Source organism: Nyctibius grandis, chromosome Z (assembly GCF_013368605.1).
Source record: "Nyctibius grandis isolate bNycGra1 chromosome Z, bNycGra1.pri, whole genome shotgun sequence".
In the NCBI taxonomy this organism is placed as follows: Eukaryota; Metazoa; Chordata; class Aves; order Nyctibiiformes; family Nyctibiidae; genus Nyctibius; species Nyctibius grandis.
The window spans coordinates 61,895,875-61,910,709 of NC_090695.1; the positions used below are offsets into that span (position 1 = coordinate 61,895,875).

At 41.3% G+C, this 14,835-nt stretch overlaps 1 protein-coding gene across 3 annotated transcripts in view; it reads left to right on the forward strand.

Annotated features, from left to right (window-relative positions):
• Positions 1-14,835, forward strand: part of MEGF10 (multiple EGF like domains 10) — a 92,337-nt gene that overhangs the window by 67,695 nt on the left and 9,807 nt on the right. For all 3 annotated transcript variants that reach the window (XM_068422533.1, XM_068422534.1, XM_068422535.1), the window contains exons 16-21: positions 3,783-3,911; positions 5,605-5,733; positions 8,844-8,972; positions 9,501-9,737; positions 11,935-12,062; positions 12,232-12,355. In XM_068422533.1, coding sequence (XP_068278634.1) covers positions 3,783-3,911; positions 5,605-5,733; positions 8,844-8,972; positions 9,501-9,737; positions 11,935-12,062; positions 12,232-12,355 — 876 coding nt within the window. The remainder of the gene's footprint in view (positions 1-3,782; positions 3,912-5,604; positions 5,734-8,843; positions 8,973-9,500; positions 9,738-11,934; positions 12,063-12,231; positions 12,356-14,835) is intronic.

Here is a 14,835-nt window from a genome sequence, read left to right on the forward strand (position 1 = left end):
TGGGAGAGACGCTGGAGCCCAGTAAGACAGCCCAGTGTGCCCCCCGTATAAAGATCAGTCCTACCAAGAAAAAGCGACAGGTGATAGTGGTAGGTGACTCTCTACTGAGGGGCACAGAGGCACCCATCTGCCAACCTGATGCGCTCTCTAGAGAGGTGTGCTGCCTACCGGGGGCTCGCATCAGGGACGTCACGGAGAGGCTACCGAGCCTGGTACAGCCCTCAGACTATTATCCGCTGCTGCTGTTTCACGTGGGCACCAGTGATACAGCTAAGAGCAGTCTGAGACTTATCAAGGAGGACTACAGAGCCCTGGGAGCAGTGGTAAAGGACTCTGGGGCCCAGGCAGTTTTCTCATCGATCCTTCCAGTCAAAGGGACGGGGACTAAAAGAGACAGTCATATTAGGGAAATAACACATGGCTACAGGACTGGTGCCACAGCCAGGGATTTGGCTACTTAGACCACGGGACTCGTTTTGAGAAACCCGGTCTTCTGGCAGCTGACGGGGTCCATCTATCAGAGAAGGGGAAGACCATCTTGGGTCATAGGTTACCAAGCTGGTAAAGAGGGCTTTAAACTAGATTTGCCAGGGGAGGGGATCCTCAGTCCATCCCAATTCAGCCAGTCCGATGCCAGGGCCAGTAATAGGTGCCCAGAGACTGGAGAAGGATGGCAGGTCAGCAGGAGTGCGCCAGAAGAGCCATGGATAGGAATTTCAGGCCACAAGGCATCTTCGTCCGGGGCCCAACTGAAATGCCTCTATGTAAATGCACGGAGCATGGGGAACAAACGAGGAGCTAGAGACGCGCGCATACCTGCAAGGCTACGACCTTATTGGCATCACAGAGACATGGTGGGATGACTCTGATGACTGGAGTGTTGGAACTGAGGGATACAGGCTTTTTAGGAAGGACAGGCAGGGGAGACGAGAAGGGGGTGTTGCCCTCTATGTCAACGATCAGTTTGAGTGCATGGAGCTCTGCCTGGGGATGGAAGAAGAGCTGACGGAAAGCTTATGGGTCAGGATTAAAGGGCAGGCAGGGACGGGAGACATTAGAGTGGGTGTCTGCTACAGGCCACCTGACCAGGAAGACCAAGCGGATGAGGCCCTCTACAGACAGATAGGTGTAGCCTCACATTCACAAGCCCTGGTCCTTATGGGGGACTTCAACCATCCTGACATCTGTTGGAAGGACAACACAGCTGGGCACAAGCAATCCAGGAGGTTCCTGGAATGTGTGGATGACAACTTCCTTCTCCAAGTGATACAGGAGCCAATGAGGAGAGGTGCCATGCTGGACCTTATTCTCACCAAGGAGGGGCTGGTGGGGGATGTGAAGTTCAAGGGCAGCCTTGGCTGCAGCGACCATGAAATGGTATTATTTTACAAATAAGGAGCTGAGACACTGAAATACAGGGTGTTTTTTCTTACTACAGTTGCATAGAGAGCTACTGGCAAGACTCGGAACAAAGCCATGGTTTTCTCAGATACTAGTGCTCTGGCTGCAAGACCATCCTTATTCTTGTTAAACATTTGAACATTTTGTTAAGAAATTTTGCACTATGACTTTTTTTAAGTGTTTATAACTTTCTGATGGATTTTTTTCTTGCTTGCTTTTATAAATGTTTCACAGATGCACATTTATAGTGTCATTCTACCTCACTTGATGAGTATTGTGTTGGTATGCTAAACTCAGTGAAGACTTTGTTACTGACTTAAAAAGGGGAAGGTCTAGGCCCTAATTTTGTTATGTTTCATGGAGTTACTTTATTAAATAATTAGGCATTCTCCAGATGCCTTGCTGGGTCTATGCAAATTATTAATGACAGGAAAGAAATATCTGAAGTAAAATTTTCACAAGAAGCATATCCAATTCCATAAGGTAACAAAATTCCCACAGTCTGAAACACATGCATGCCAAAATTTCAGTCAACCCATTTTTATGAATTAAATAAGCTGTACCAGACCCTGATATGTCAAAATTCAAAAGACATTGTGCTGGGATTTCCAGGGGGGTGCATTTCCTAATAACATGCCTCATTGGTTTGTATCATTTACGGTTTGACTGGTCCAAGTTAACTGGCTCTGTACCAGTGCGATGCAACATCTGGTCAATTTGGAAAAAAACCTTTGCTGGCTAAATTCTGCGAAGTGATTAGCATGCACAATTCAATATGATACCAAAATAAATCTTGGGCCTATTTATGTGGAAGCCTATTTATGTAGCAACAAAGGTCCCTGTTTTTATGGTAAAATAAGTTGGTAGGTGGGAGAGTAGCAGAATAGGGGTATTTAGGAGGAGGAGGGACTTACTGAATCAATAACAAGAAAACGGTGCCAGCAATATGAACGGAAGCATCTATTGAGGCTGTGCTCATGGACCGTAACCGAGGAATTTTGTTTGCTTTGTAGAAAGGCCTTTCATTCACATAGAAAATAATGATTCCATTAATTTCTTTTGGAACTAGCAACCTTTTTGAGATTTCTGACCTTTCGTCTGTATGTGATTTACATTCCTTCTTAGTTGAGTACTAATTTCAAACAAAAAACAGTAATAAAAATCATTATAAGGCACAACTGAAGTGGAAACAACAAAAACCAACCTTAATACTTTTTTTTTTCATTACAAGGTAGTATATTTCTTAATGAAGTGAAATTTGGGCAAAGATAACACTTTGCAAAACTACAGCCCACACATAGATGAGTCATTATGCAAACATTTAAAGGATTCAAGAGTTTTTATTGCTCTCAGACAGGTCTCTGGACAACCAAATCAGTACACAACAATAAGGAGTTATCAGCCTTTTTAAACTTACACAGAAATAAAGCTAAGACTTTTATGTCTGATGTGTTTCTTCTCTCCTATGAAATACTCATGTTGTACTTCCACAAAACTATTTTTAAATTATGCACCTCTTTACTAAACAAACAAATAAAAACCTCAAGATGTGAATCCTAATAACAGAAAGGGACTATTCTTAGAGTCCCCTCTGCACTTAGTGATACTCTGATATGAGGAAAATTATCTTTTGCTGTCTCTGAATAGTAATTAGCATTTTGGAACCGCTTCACTATTCTAATGGCAGCACATAGTATCAAATGCATTCACCGTGACATTTCAAAGCAGTCAGTAAAATTCTATCTCATAACGTGTTGACATGATTGTGAGTGAAAAAAATCTCCACTTTATATACTTGTTTTTTAGAAATATATTGATTAATGGACCCATGGAAGCAACTGAGTTAACTTGATTAAGGTACAGTCCTGATTATATGCACAACATTTAGGCAGTTACATAGTGGAAATACAAGAAGTAAGCTTAGTATTGGGTCTAAAGCAATAGGCTGTAAGATGTGTTTAAACCTTTTCTGTTTGTTCTCCTTCACTTTTGAGGCTTAAAAGGCTTATCCCCTTGACTGTGCTCAAGTGAACTGTTTGCAGATTAAAAAATAAATTAAGAAAGGAAACTTGTATGGCTTCCTCTGTGAGAAAGCTGGTATAAGTGTCCTAGTTACTGCGTATTGAGTATGTATCACTGCTTTCTTTCACACATTTAATCTTTTTCAGCACTTCTTATCTAGAAGAAAATGATTCCTTGGTTCAAAAAAAAAAAATCTGTGGCTATTTGCTCAGAATGGAGCAGCCCAAAAAGTGCCTTTAAAAGAAAAATAACAAACCCCAAACAAAGCAGCGATCATATGTGAATGCAAGCAGCTCTCTTCATGTGTATCTAGGATCTTTGTCATTTGAGATTAATTAATTGCCCTCGGTTGTTTTTAGCTTGCCCACCTTCCCACTGGGGACCAAACTGCATCCACACATGCAACTGCCATAATGGTGCTTACTGCAGTGCCTACGATGGGGAGTGCAAATGTACCCCAGGATGGACTGGCCTTTACTGTACGCAAAGTAAGTGACTTTTTTTATCCATTCTTAATCTACAAATCAGTGACAGAATTTTCCTTCAATATTTCACACTTTATTCATTGATTTCTTCCCATGTTGCTGAAGCTTTTTTGATCCAGAAGATGCAACACATACCTCTATGGCTGCAGGGAAGGCTCTTGTATAAGCAGTAGCAGAGTGTTGGCCACTACATTTGGGCTCCTCTTTAGCCTTCCTTCAGAGGAGGAGAACTTTTGGCCACAGCCAGGCATCCCTGTGAGTCTGTTGTGTGCACACGCAGAATGCGTGACTGACATTCAGATGCTACCACTGCAGATATGTAATTATGGCTGCAGTCCATAGCATGGATGGGGTCAGCTCTGCAGGCATTCCCCACAGGGTGGGATGATGGTACCATCTTAATTCCTTCCCTCTCTGAAACCTCCCCAAGAATTACTCCAGCAGCAGGGACTCAACAACCAAGACTGTAAGATAACACACAGCTGACTGAAGCCATGACAATAGCTTCTAGCTTAGCTGTGGCAGTTGCGTACTGAGGCAACAGTCCCTGTTGTCACTGCAAAGTGATCATACAGTGCATCTCACATCTGCAATTGCTACCTCCTGGATGCAATTGCAACAACAGCTCTCGCTCAGCGCCTGTAATTAAAATACTGACATAGAAGCTATTTTATTTGGAACACAGAAACTTAGCTTTACTAGACTGTAATGTTATAATTTGTTTTGGAATTTTCTTCATGTAATTAATACATTAATACTTTTTTTTTTTCCCAAGAGCTTTTCATTAAATTAAAACTATAAGCAGTGCAGTGACTGGATCTAGGTATATGACACTCATTATACGCTGAGTAAGAGTTCATACAAAGTTTGAGAAATAAACATTTGTTAGAGATAGATATTGATAAAGTTGGCTTCTTATCTTTATCATATTACAGCTTCAGTTTGGTTTATCTTTAATCCAGGCACCCCCACTGTCTGTAATCTGGGTATAACCATTATCTTTGAACTCAAGAAAAATAAGACTGCTAACTGTGTTTTGCATTCAGTATTTAAATACATGTTTTTCATAAAATCAGAACTCTCCTTTTTCAACAGAATGATGTCATAGTGGCAGGAAATAACAGATATATTATAGAGCCATATGGATGCAGCTCTGGAAGACATTCACTAATGGTTCAGCTGTCAACTATCATGGTTATTTTGCTTCCTGCTGGTGAATAATGATCTCTTTGCAGTGATATGTCTTCTTCATACTGAAATGGTATCTTTGTGAGGAGCTGAGATACAATATGTTATTATTTTTATATTTTTATGCTTCAACATCAACTGTGCAGAAAATATGTCCAAAGGTTCATTCATCACTGAACAGACTCCCTGCTCTGGTTCATGAACTGCCCTCTTTCTCCTCCTTCAAATATCTTCTTAAACCCATTTCTTCGAGGAGCCCTTCTTGCTGCCTTCTGAACACTTGCTGTCTGTACAATTTTCCAACCTCATTTTTATGTAGTTTTTGCCTAATGTGTATTTTAAACCACTTAAAATAGGTAGGTCTTGATCTATTGTGTTTATAGAATGACATGTTGAGTAGCGGGGCTACAGAAATGATTTCTGAATAATGTACTTAACCAGAATATTTGCAATTTATTTCTAGAACAGTTGTTTCACTCCTTTTCCCCTCGCCCTCCTTCTATTGCAGGATGTCCCCTAGGGTTTTACGGGAAGGACTGTGCATTGATGTGCCAATGTCAGAACGGTGCCGACTGCGACCACATCAGCGGGCAGTGTACCTGCCGCACAGGGTTCATGGGGAAGCACTGCGAGCAGAGTGAGTGGGGACAGGAATGGCAAACACTAAACCCTGAGCCAACCCTCTGTTGTTTTGGCCAGTGTTGCGATACAACCTCTTGGCTTCAGTGAGAATTTTGATGGGGAAAGAGCTTCAGGAGTTGAACCTAGGCTTTTTCCAAACAGATAAAACCCCGCAGAATTATTTATTAAGACTGATTATGATTGTGATGGCTGTTCCTTTCAATTTGTAGCTAGATGTAAGAGGCATTTGTACTACATTCCAGTTGCTTTGGGCATAATGCTAAAAAATCCACAACAACTCTGTCATGTAAAAGTAACAAATGAATCCAAGTAATTGTCATTAGCATAAATCACAATGAAAACTAATAGTTAGAAAACTAAAGATACGAAGTACCACATCAGTCCTACTGGATAAAACTGATTTTTGCAATGGGGTTTACAGTACAATTGGATTATAAAAGAATAATAGATGGCATTTTGTTTGTGTGTGATTCTTTACTGAAGAAAATCAAGAATAACAGGACTGACATCAATGGTGGTATGATGTTGTACAACATTAAAAGAACAATCAGGCTCCTAAGTACATAACTGTTGGTTCAGCTTTTGTTAATGTTACAGTGGTGCTCCCACACTTCATGCATTATACTGCAGTACAAAGCAATCCATTCAGCCTACTATTGTGAAGGTTTAAACCTGTCTTTGGCATCAGCGTTGTGCACAGGGCTTTGCTTCTGATGTGTGGAGGACACTACATATTACCTGATTTAGCTGCATCTGGATCTGAAGGGCTGTGCAGTGGCCAAGATAGGATGTATAACATCTGGCAGCACCGTAAGAGAAGGGAGGGGAGGTTACTGTCCCTATAGACACACTTTATTCCCTCTGGAGTGGGACTAGCCCCAGCTGCAACAGGAATTATGTTTTTAAGGCTAATCAACTTCTATGGTAGAATCACTAAAAATTTGGAAGTGAATTTTTTTTCCTACGAAAAATACAGTTGCAACACAATCTGAATGGTTGAGAGGAATTGTCACGGTTTAAAGCTGGGCCAGCTATTAACCCAGTGGCAGACGCTCTCTGTTAACCCTCTCCCCTCCCCCCCACCCTAAGGGAAAGGGAAAAGGGAGAGAGACTTACAGTTTGGAAAGTTAAAACAGTTTTAATAAACTACAGTAATGAAAAAGAGTATAATAGTAATAATAGAAATAATCAAATATATACAAATATATACAAAACCAAGACTGAGAGCTTGGAAACCCTCCTCAGGCAGAGTTGCTCCCCCCAGCACAGGCAGAGGGGAAAATGCAGTAGCTCCCCCTGCCATCACACCTGCAGGCTTTTAACTGGAGAACTGGCAAAGCTGGTACCAATCAGTGGGAGACAGGAGGGCCCAGGAGGCAGTGGGTTAGTGATAAATAGGAAAGTGAGAATGACATGTATGGGATGGAATACCTTGCTGGTCAATCTTGGATCACCTGCCCTGTCCGCTCCTCCCCGTAGGTGCGAGCCCCCCTCGGCTCTTTACTCATAAGCAGTGAGGAATTTAGCAGTGGCCTTGGTTTCTTTAAGACTAATTGGCCTGGTTTGGGTCAAACCAGGACATGAATATATTTATTTCAATGAAATAATAGTTGGCAACATGTAACTATTAGCTATTTAAATTTTCTTTTTCTACTTTGATGATTTCAATGTTTCCCTTCAGAAGACCAGTAATGTTTAGGAAAAGATAATTTTTTAAGATCCTCTCAACATCATGATATCAAAAAATCATTTTGAATACTTCAGCAAATCTAACTTTAGTTTTGTAGATTTTTTTTTTTATCCTATAATTTGATAATAATGATTTAACAATATTGAACTTTTTTTGGTACTTTTTAGTATTTCTGAATTTGAATGTCCGTTTTAAAAATCGACTTTTCATTCCAATTCAGATTTAAAAATGGCAAAATATATTATGGTATGATGGTTTTTGCCCAGCCATTGACTTCAGTAGTTATAATCTTGTTTTATTGAATGTGACCAAGAGAAGGAGAAGGTATATAAGCATGAAATTCCCCTTGAGTCTGGATTTATCAAGACTGCAATAACATTTCTCTGGCACCTGTTGTGTTACATTATTTTATAAATTATTCTAAATTAAGAGTACATAAAAGATGAGTTATATTCTTTTAAAAAGACAAAAAGAAAACCAAATTAATATAGTTACAAAACTCCTGAGAAATTTCAGAAAATTGAGTCTCAGAAGATGAAGAAATACCACACTTCCTCAAACCATCAGAACTACAATAATGTAACAAGCCACACAGTTACAGAGGTGGCAGTATAAAAGAAATAATTTTTATCAGTGTAGGATAATTCTCTACCATGCTAATTACATGATGTAGGAGACACTTTGATCAGTAATTAATTACTATATTCAAATTATTCTGGGAAAGAAAAAAATAATGTAAAACTCTTCCAGTTAGCTTATTCTTCATAATTTATCATTTTTCTCCTGTAGGTAGTTTCTCAATGTATACATTACAGTATCAAAGTATGCTATAGGCAGCCTAGGACCAGTTTTATTTTTATATAAATGCGTGCTGTATATTAGACTTACGGCCCTTATCTCTTGCTCTTTTACCACATCAGCACATCTGCCATATGACATGACACCAGCCAGCTGTCTGGCTCCACTCACATGATGATGTGATTTTTTCGAGCACTGGGATCTGAGTAACCTGGGAGACCTGACATTCTGATGTAGAACTGGCACTTTGTTCACATTTTATCCATTTCTTCACTGCCTTCTACCCTCTTAATCTTTTGCAGATTTTTTTCCTTCCTAATTTCACTGCCTTAGTGGCAGCAACATTACAGGCAAAGGAAAATCACTTCTGAATACAATTACCATCTCCTTTTCCTTCTTCTTTTCTACACGCACCCCCCTTCCTTCCAGAGATGCTCTTAGAAAAATCTTTTCCGTAGAAGCCTACCACTAATAATGCATTGCCATCTGCTGGCCATGTACAAAAAAATACGGGGTCAGAAACAAATGGTGGCATGTATGGTGCTGTAGGTCTGTAATGCCAAAACATTTAGGAAGTACTGAGTACGCGTATTTGTATTCGGATTTATTTTGTGCAGAATGCCCTCAAGGTACATATGGATATGGATGCCGGCAGATCTGTGACTGTCTGAACAACTCAACCTGTGACCACATCACGGGAACATGTTACTGCAGCCCAGGCTGGAAAGGGGCCAGGTGTGATCAAGGTAAAGCCTAGGTGCAATAAAATTATTGTAATTGTTTTATATAAAACTTGGGTTAACCTATTAAATGCCATCTCTGTATCATTCATTAAATAAATCTGATAAGGCATGTGTGTTTAAATAGTCCATTCCATTAAGTTATATATGTTCTGTAGATTTTTTAAGTATTAGATGCCTCAGTGATAGTTTATTGGAGCAAAGCTCTCAAGTGTAGATCGCTTGAAATGTTTTACAGTGCTGTGCTGTCTAAAGCTGCTGATAGAGCATGTGCTTTACCTGCTCTGTGCTTTTGCCTAGAGAATGTTCTTACTTTTTCAACACCATGAAAATATCTCTTTCTATGAAGAAGATGAATGCTTTCACTTAAGGCTAGGATTGTCTTCGTGTTAGTTTCTGTCATAGTTCTATTTTGGCATATATTAAATACAGTTAAGTTAGCAGAAAGATTTAGAAGTGAAATATTGTCTTCTGTTCCTGACACATAAGCCTCTGAATTTATGCCATATATTTTCATTTTTTCTTGTATTTCAGCTGGTGTAATTATAGTGGGAAACTTGAACAGTTTAAGCCGTACCAGTACTGCCATCCCTTCTGATTCTTACCAGATAGGTGCTATAGCAGGCATCATCATTCTTGTCCTGGTTGTGCTTTTCCTGCTAGTGCTGTTCATCATTTACAGACATAAGCAGAAAGGAAAAGAAACAAATATGCCCACAGTGACCTATACCCCTGCTATGAGGGTCATAAATGCAGATTACACCATTTCAGGTAAGTGACATTTAGAACAGGTTTTTTTCTCCGTCTCTTGACTTGATGCTTTTTTTTAGCTGAGCTCTGAAGGGGTTCAGATCTACCCCTGACATGGCTTAAACATGCATGTTTCACAGAATCACAGAATCACAGAATGTTAGGGATTGGAAGGGACCTTGAAAGATCATCTAGTCCAATCCCCCTGCCGGAGCAGGATTACCTAGACCATATCCCACAGGAATGCCTCCAGGCGGGTTTTGAATGTCTCCTGAGAAGGAGACTCCACAACCTCTCTGGGCAGCCTGTTCCAGTGTTCGGTCACCCTCACCGTAAAGAAGTTTTTCCTCATATTTATGTGGAACCTCCTGTGTTCCAGCTTGCACCCATTGCCCCTTGTCCTGTCAAGGGATGTCACTGAGAAGAGCCTGGCTCCATCCTCATGACGCTTGCCCTTTACATATTTATAAACATTAATGAGGTCACCCCTCAGTCTCCTCTTCTCTAAGCTAAAGAGACCCAGCTCCCTCAGCCTCTCCTCATAAGGGAGATGTTCCACCCCCTTAATCATCTTTGTGGCTCTGCGCTGGACTCTCTTTTGCATTAGTGAGGGCTTCTGTGAGCAGGAACATATTTGTTTTTGAAAAGGGTGTCTACAGTTCTGCCTTGGAAGCCTTCCTGGAAAGAGAGGTAAGGGAGGGTTTCCGCCTTTAGGAAGAGGAAGACGGAGACACTGCTCTCAACTGCGTTTCGCAGGAGAGCAGCCCCTGAGACCACACTGACAGTGGTGCTGATGGACTGGCACATGAGACCAGTGGGATGTGATAGTGGACTTGTGTGCTTACCTTTCAGCTATCAGAGACAGTTCACCCGAGTTCAGACGGATGCTTCCCCAACATCTATAGCTGCTTAGTTTGTTGTGGATCATAGTCTTTCAAACTCTGCTTTTGATACTACGAAGGTGGCTTATCCTGGTAAAATCTGTTAATTTTAACGAACAAGTGACCATATACCTCACTTTACTGTGTAACATTTTGCACCCTCAAATGTTTTTCTGCATTAAACAGTGGAAGTCTATTCCTTTGTGCCTATTTTTAAGCAGAATTTGAAAGTGTGGCAAAATACGGTTTCTATTGAGACTTCAAATTCAATGCCAACAGCTTGAATACAGAAAGACTGCTATAGCTGTAGAAAATCAGGATTTCACACTAGCTGTGGCAAGATTCTGCAGAGAGGCAGATAGCAGAGTGGCTGGAGTTTGAAACAAATGAAGGCAAGGAGCAATGCTTCTGAAATAAGAGTTTTTGACCTATGAAAGTGCACGTGAGTTGGGATGCAATAGGTACATGAAACTTCAGGTAAAGTTGTCTTTTGCACACAGCTCTTAAGGAAAGCAGCAGGTAAAAAAGCCAGCAGAAATGGGAGCATCTCTCTTACGAAGAAAGGCTGAGAGAGCTGGATCTGTTTAGCCTGGAGAAGAGAAGACTGAGATGGGATCTTATCAATGCTTACAAATACCTTAGGGGTGGGTGTCAAGAGGATGGGACCAGACTCTTCTCAGTGGAGTCTAGTGACAGGACAAGGGGCAACAGGCACAAACCAAAATGTGAGAAGTTCCATCTGAATATGAGGAAAAGCTTCTTTACCCTGAGGGTGACAGAGCACTGGAACAGGCTGCCCAGGGAGGTTGTGGAGTCTCCTCTGGAGATATTTGAAACCCACCTGGATGCGACCCTGTGTAATGTACTCTAGGGGAACCTGCTTTGGCAGGGGTTGGACTAGATGATCTCCAGAGGTCCCTTCCAACCCTAACCATTCTGTGATTCTGTGATTCTGTGAAACAGTTGTCAGAGTCAAGAGATGTATCAGCAAAGGTGGTGGTGCTCTTGAAGCACCAGAAAATGTTGCTGTGAACTTTATGGTGAAAGTGTTTATAATTAGGGCAATGCTATGACTACAGAGGCAAAAGAGAGCAAGGGACCACAGCAGAAAGAGAAGTTAGCAAGTAACACTTGTCAATGCTCTTTGCTGAAAGTGAGGACATGACTAGTCAGTTACTGCTCTGTCTCTCTAATTTCTTTAAATGAATGCAGGATTTTTAGATTTTTTTCAAGAAACTCTAAATCAGATTCTGAAATCAGTGCAGAACTGTCAAAAACGTAAGAAAGAAATGTCATGTTATTTTTAGTTATTCATTTTCCTTTCTTTTTCTTTTCAGAAACCATCCCTCACAGTAATGGTGGAAATGCTAACAGTCACTATTTCTCTAACCCTAGTTATCATACTCTAACTCAATGCACTACCCCTCGTCATGTGAACAACATGGACAGACTGACTCTGGCAAAGGTAAAGCATAAAAATCTGAATGCTTCTGCGTAAATTAGCCTTTGGTTTATTTTACTTTGTTCCCTATTGTTTCATATTTAGTTTATTTTTTATTTCCCTGATTTTCATCTGGAAATTCAGCAACTTCCCATCAGTTTCAGTTTCTATTACCTATCTTTCTTTGAAATAGGCAAAAAACAATCAGCTATTTGTGAACGTTAAAAATGTAGAACCTGGAAAGCGAGGCACTGTCATGGACTACACAGGAACACTGCCTGCAGACTGGAAACATGGTGGCTACCTCAATGAGCTTGGTAAGGAAAACAAAAAGGACAACAGCATCCTCGTAGATAAACTGAGGAAGTGTGATCTGGATGATCGGGTAGTGAGGTGGATTGTGAACTGACTGAAGGAAAGAAGCCAGAGAGTGGTGGTCAATGGGACACAGTCCAGTTGGAGGCCTGTGTCTAGCGGAGTCCCTCAAGGCTCGGTACTGGGACCAGTACTATTCAATATATTCATTAATGACTTGGATGAGGGAATAGAGTGCACTGTCAGCAAGTTCGCTGATGACACCAAACTGGGAGGAGTGGCTGACACACCAGAAGGCTGCGCAGCCATTCAGAGAGACCTAGACAGGCTGGAGAGTTGGGCGGGGAGAAATTTAATGAAATATAACAAGGGCAAGTGTAGAGTCCTGCATCTGGGCAAGAACAACCCCATGTACCAGTACAAGTTGGGGACAGACCTGTTGGAGAGCAGCGTAGGGGAAAGGGACCTGAGGGTCCTAGTGGACAGCAGGATGAGCATGAGCCAGCAGTGTGCCCTTGTGGCCAAGAAGGCCAATGGCATCCTGGGGTGTATTAGAAGGGGTGTGGTTAGCAGCTCAAGAGAGGGGGTCCTCCCACTCTACTCTGCCCTGGTGAGGCCGCATCTGGAATATCGTGTCCAGTTCTGGGCCCCTCAGTTCAAGAAGGACAGGGAACTGCTAGAGAGAGTCCAGCGCAGAGCCACGAAGATGATTAAGGGGGTGGAACATCTCCCTTATGAGGAGAGGCTGAGGGAGCTGGGTCTCTTTAGCTTAGAGAAGAGGAGACTGAGGGGTGACCTCATTAATGTTTATAAATATGTAAAGGGCAAGCGTCATGAGGATGGAGCCAGGCTCTTCTCAGTGACATCCCTTGACAGGACAAGGGGCAATGGGTGCAAGCTGGAACACAGGAGGTTCCACTTAAATATGAGGAGAAACTTCTTTACGGTGAGGGTGACCGAACACTGGAACAGGCTGCCCAGAGAGGTTGTGGAGTCTCCTTCTCAGGAGACATTCAAAACCCACCTGGACGCGTTCCTGTGTGATATGGTCTAGGTAATCCTGCTCCGGCAGGGGGATTGGACTAGATGATCTTTCAAGGTCCCTTCCAATCCCTAACATTCTGTGATTCTGTGAGAATGTGAATGTTATTCATTGTGTTTGGGAAGGATTGGAAAGCAGGGATGTTTTCCTGGTTCTCCACTCAGGGTGATGTCAGGCTTGTCAGATTGTGTGTGAGGTTCAGGGTTATGGGTTTGACCTTCCTTTAAGGCAGTACCCTTCGAGATAAAAAAGTGACTCCTTGTGAGGAAAGGTGAATCAGTCTGATGCCCATTGCAGACATGAAATGCAAAATATCTCATATTATTTTTGTAAAAAGATTTGCTTATTAATTAGTTTCGTAAAACAATGGGTATTGTACAATAAGGGTCTGCTTTGGCAAAATTACATATTCTTATTAAATAAATGAGAGGTTGCAAATATTCTTTTTTTTTTTTAATCCCCACCAAATGGAATCAATGCTTTAAAAAGTAGTTTCTCATCATCTGAGTTGCTTCAGATGTAAATTCTAGGAGAATCTTCCCAGCTAAGCCTCCTGTTTGCGAAAAGACAGAGCATTGTCCTTAAGAAGAAGAATTCCCGACAAGTGGTGAGAGTTGCTGCATCATGCTTTACGCTGTCCTTTTCTGTCTTTTCATCCTTTCCCAGTCTCATGCATTCCAAAAAGTCTGCATTGCACTGACCATATCTCTGACCAGTAAAAGCCTTAAAAGGGACTTTCAGTGCCACTATAATTTGGATCATTTAATTACCTTCATTTCTGGTCCTTATCAGTATCAGATTCTGGGAATCAGAACAACAGTATGCAGCATTATTTTTTTCCCTGCTCATCCCCAGTCTTGGTCTAACCACAATTCAGGCTCAGATCTGTTTTTTTTAGAAGAGGACTTCAGTCGTAAGGCTCAGTATTCAACTTTACATTGTCTTGGAGCATTTGTACTATCACTTAAGACTCCCAAGAGATACTTACTGTGGTTAACCTACTGCAGCAGATCTGGAGTAACAAGGAGATTCTAGAGGACTTGATGAATGCTGATACTATGTTTCTTTTCTAGAAGATTAAATGGGATTACTTGGGTAACTCTAGGCTGCTGACCTGGGCATTAGTCTTGGTAAAAACAAGCTGACGTGAGATCTAATAAATAAAGATGTGGTCGGAATAAAATTAATTGTTTTAGGTCTCCTCAAATAACATAATTTCGTTCTTGGAAACTATGAATTTTGTTTATAGAGATATTGCAGAGATAAAATGATTTTAGGCTTTTGTAAGGCTTCTAACATCGTACCACAATACAATCCGACTGAAAAATTAGCACTCTGTAATACCAATCAAGGCTATTTGAGTGGTTTACTAACCAGGTAAGTGCCAGGTCTCTGAAGACAGTTGTCAGGCATTGCTGATTGCTAGTGTTTATATTGGGA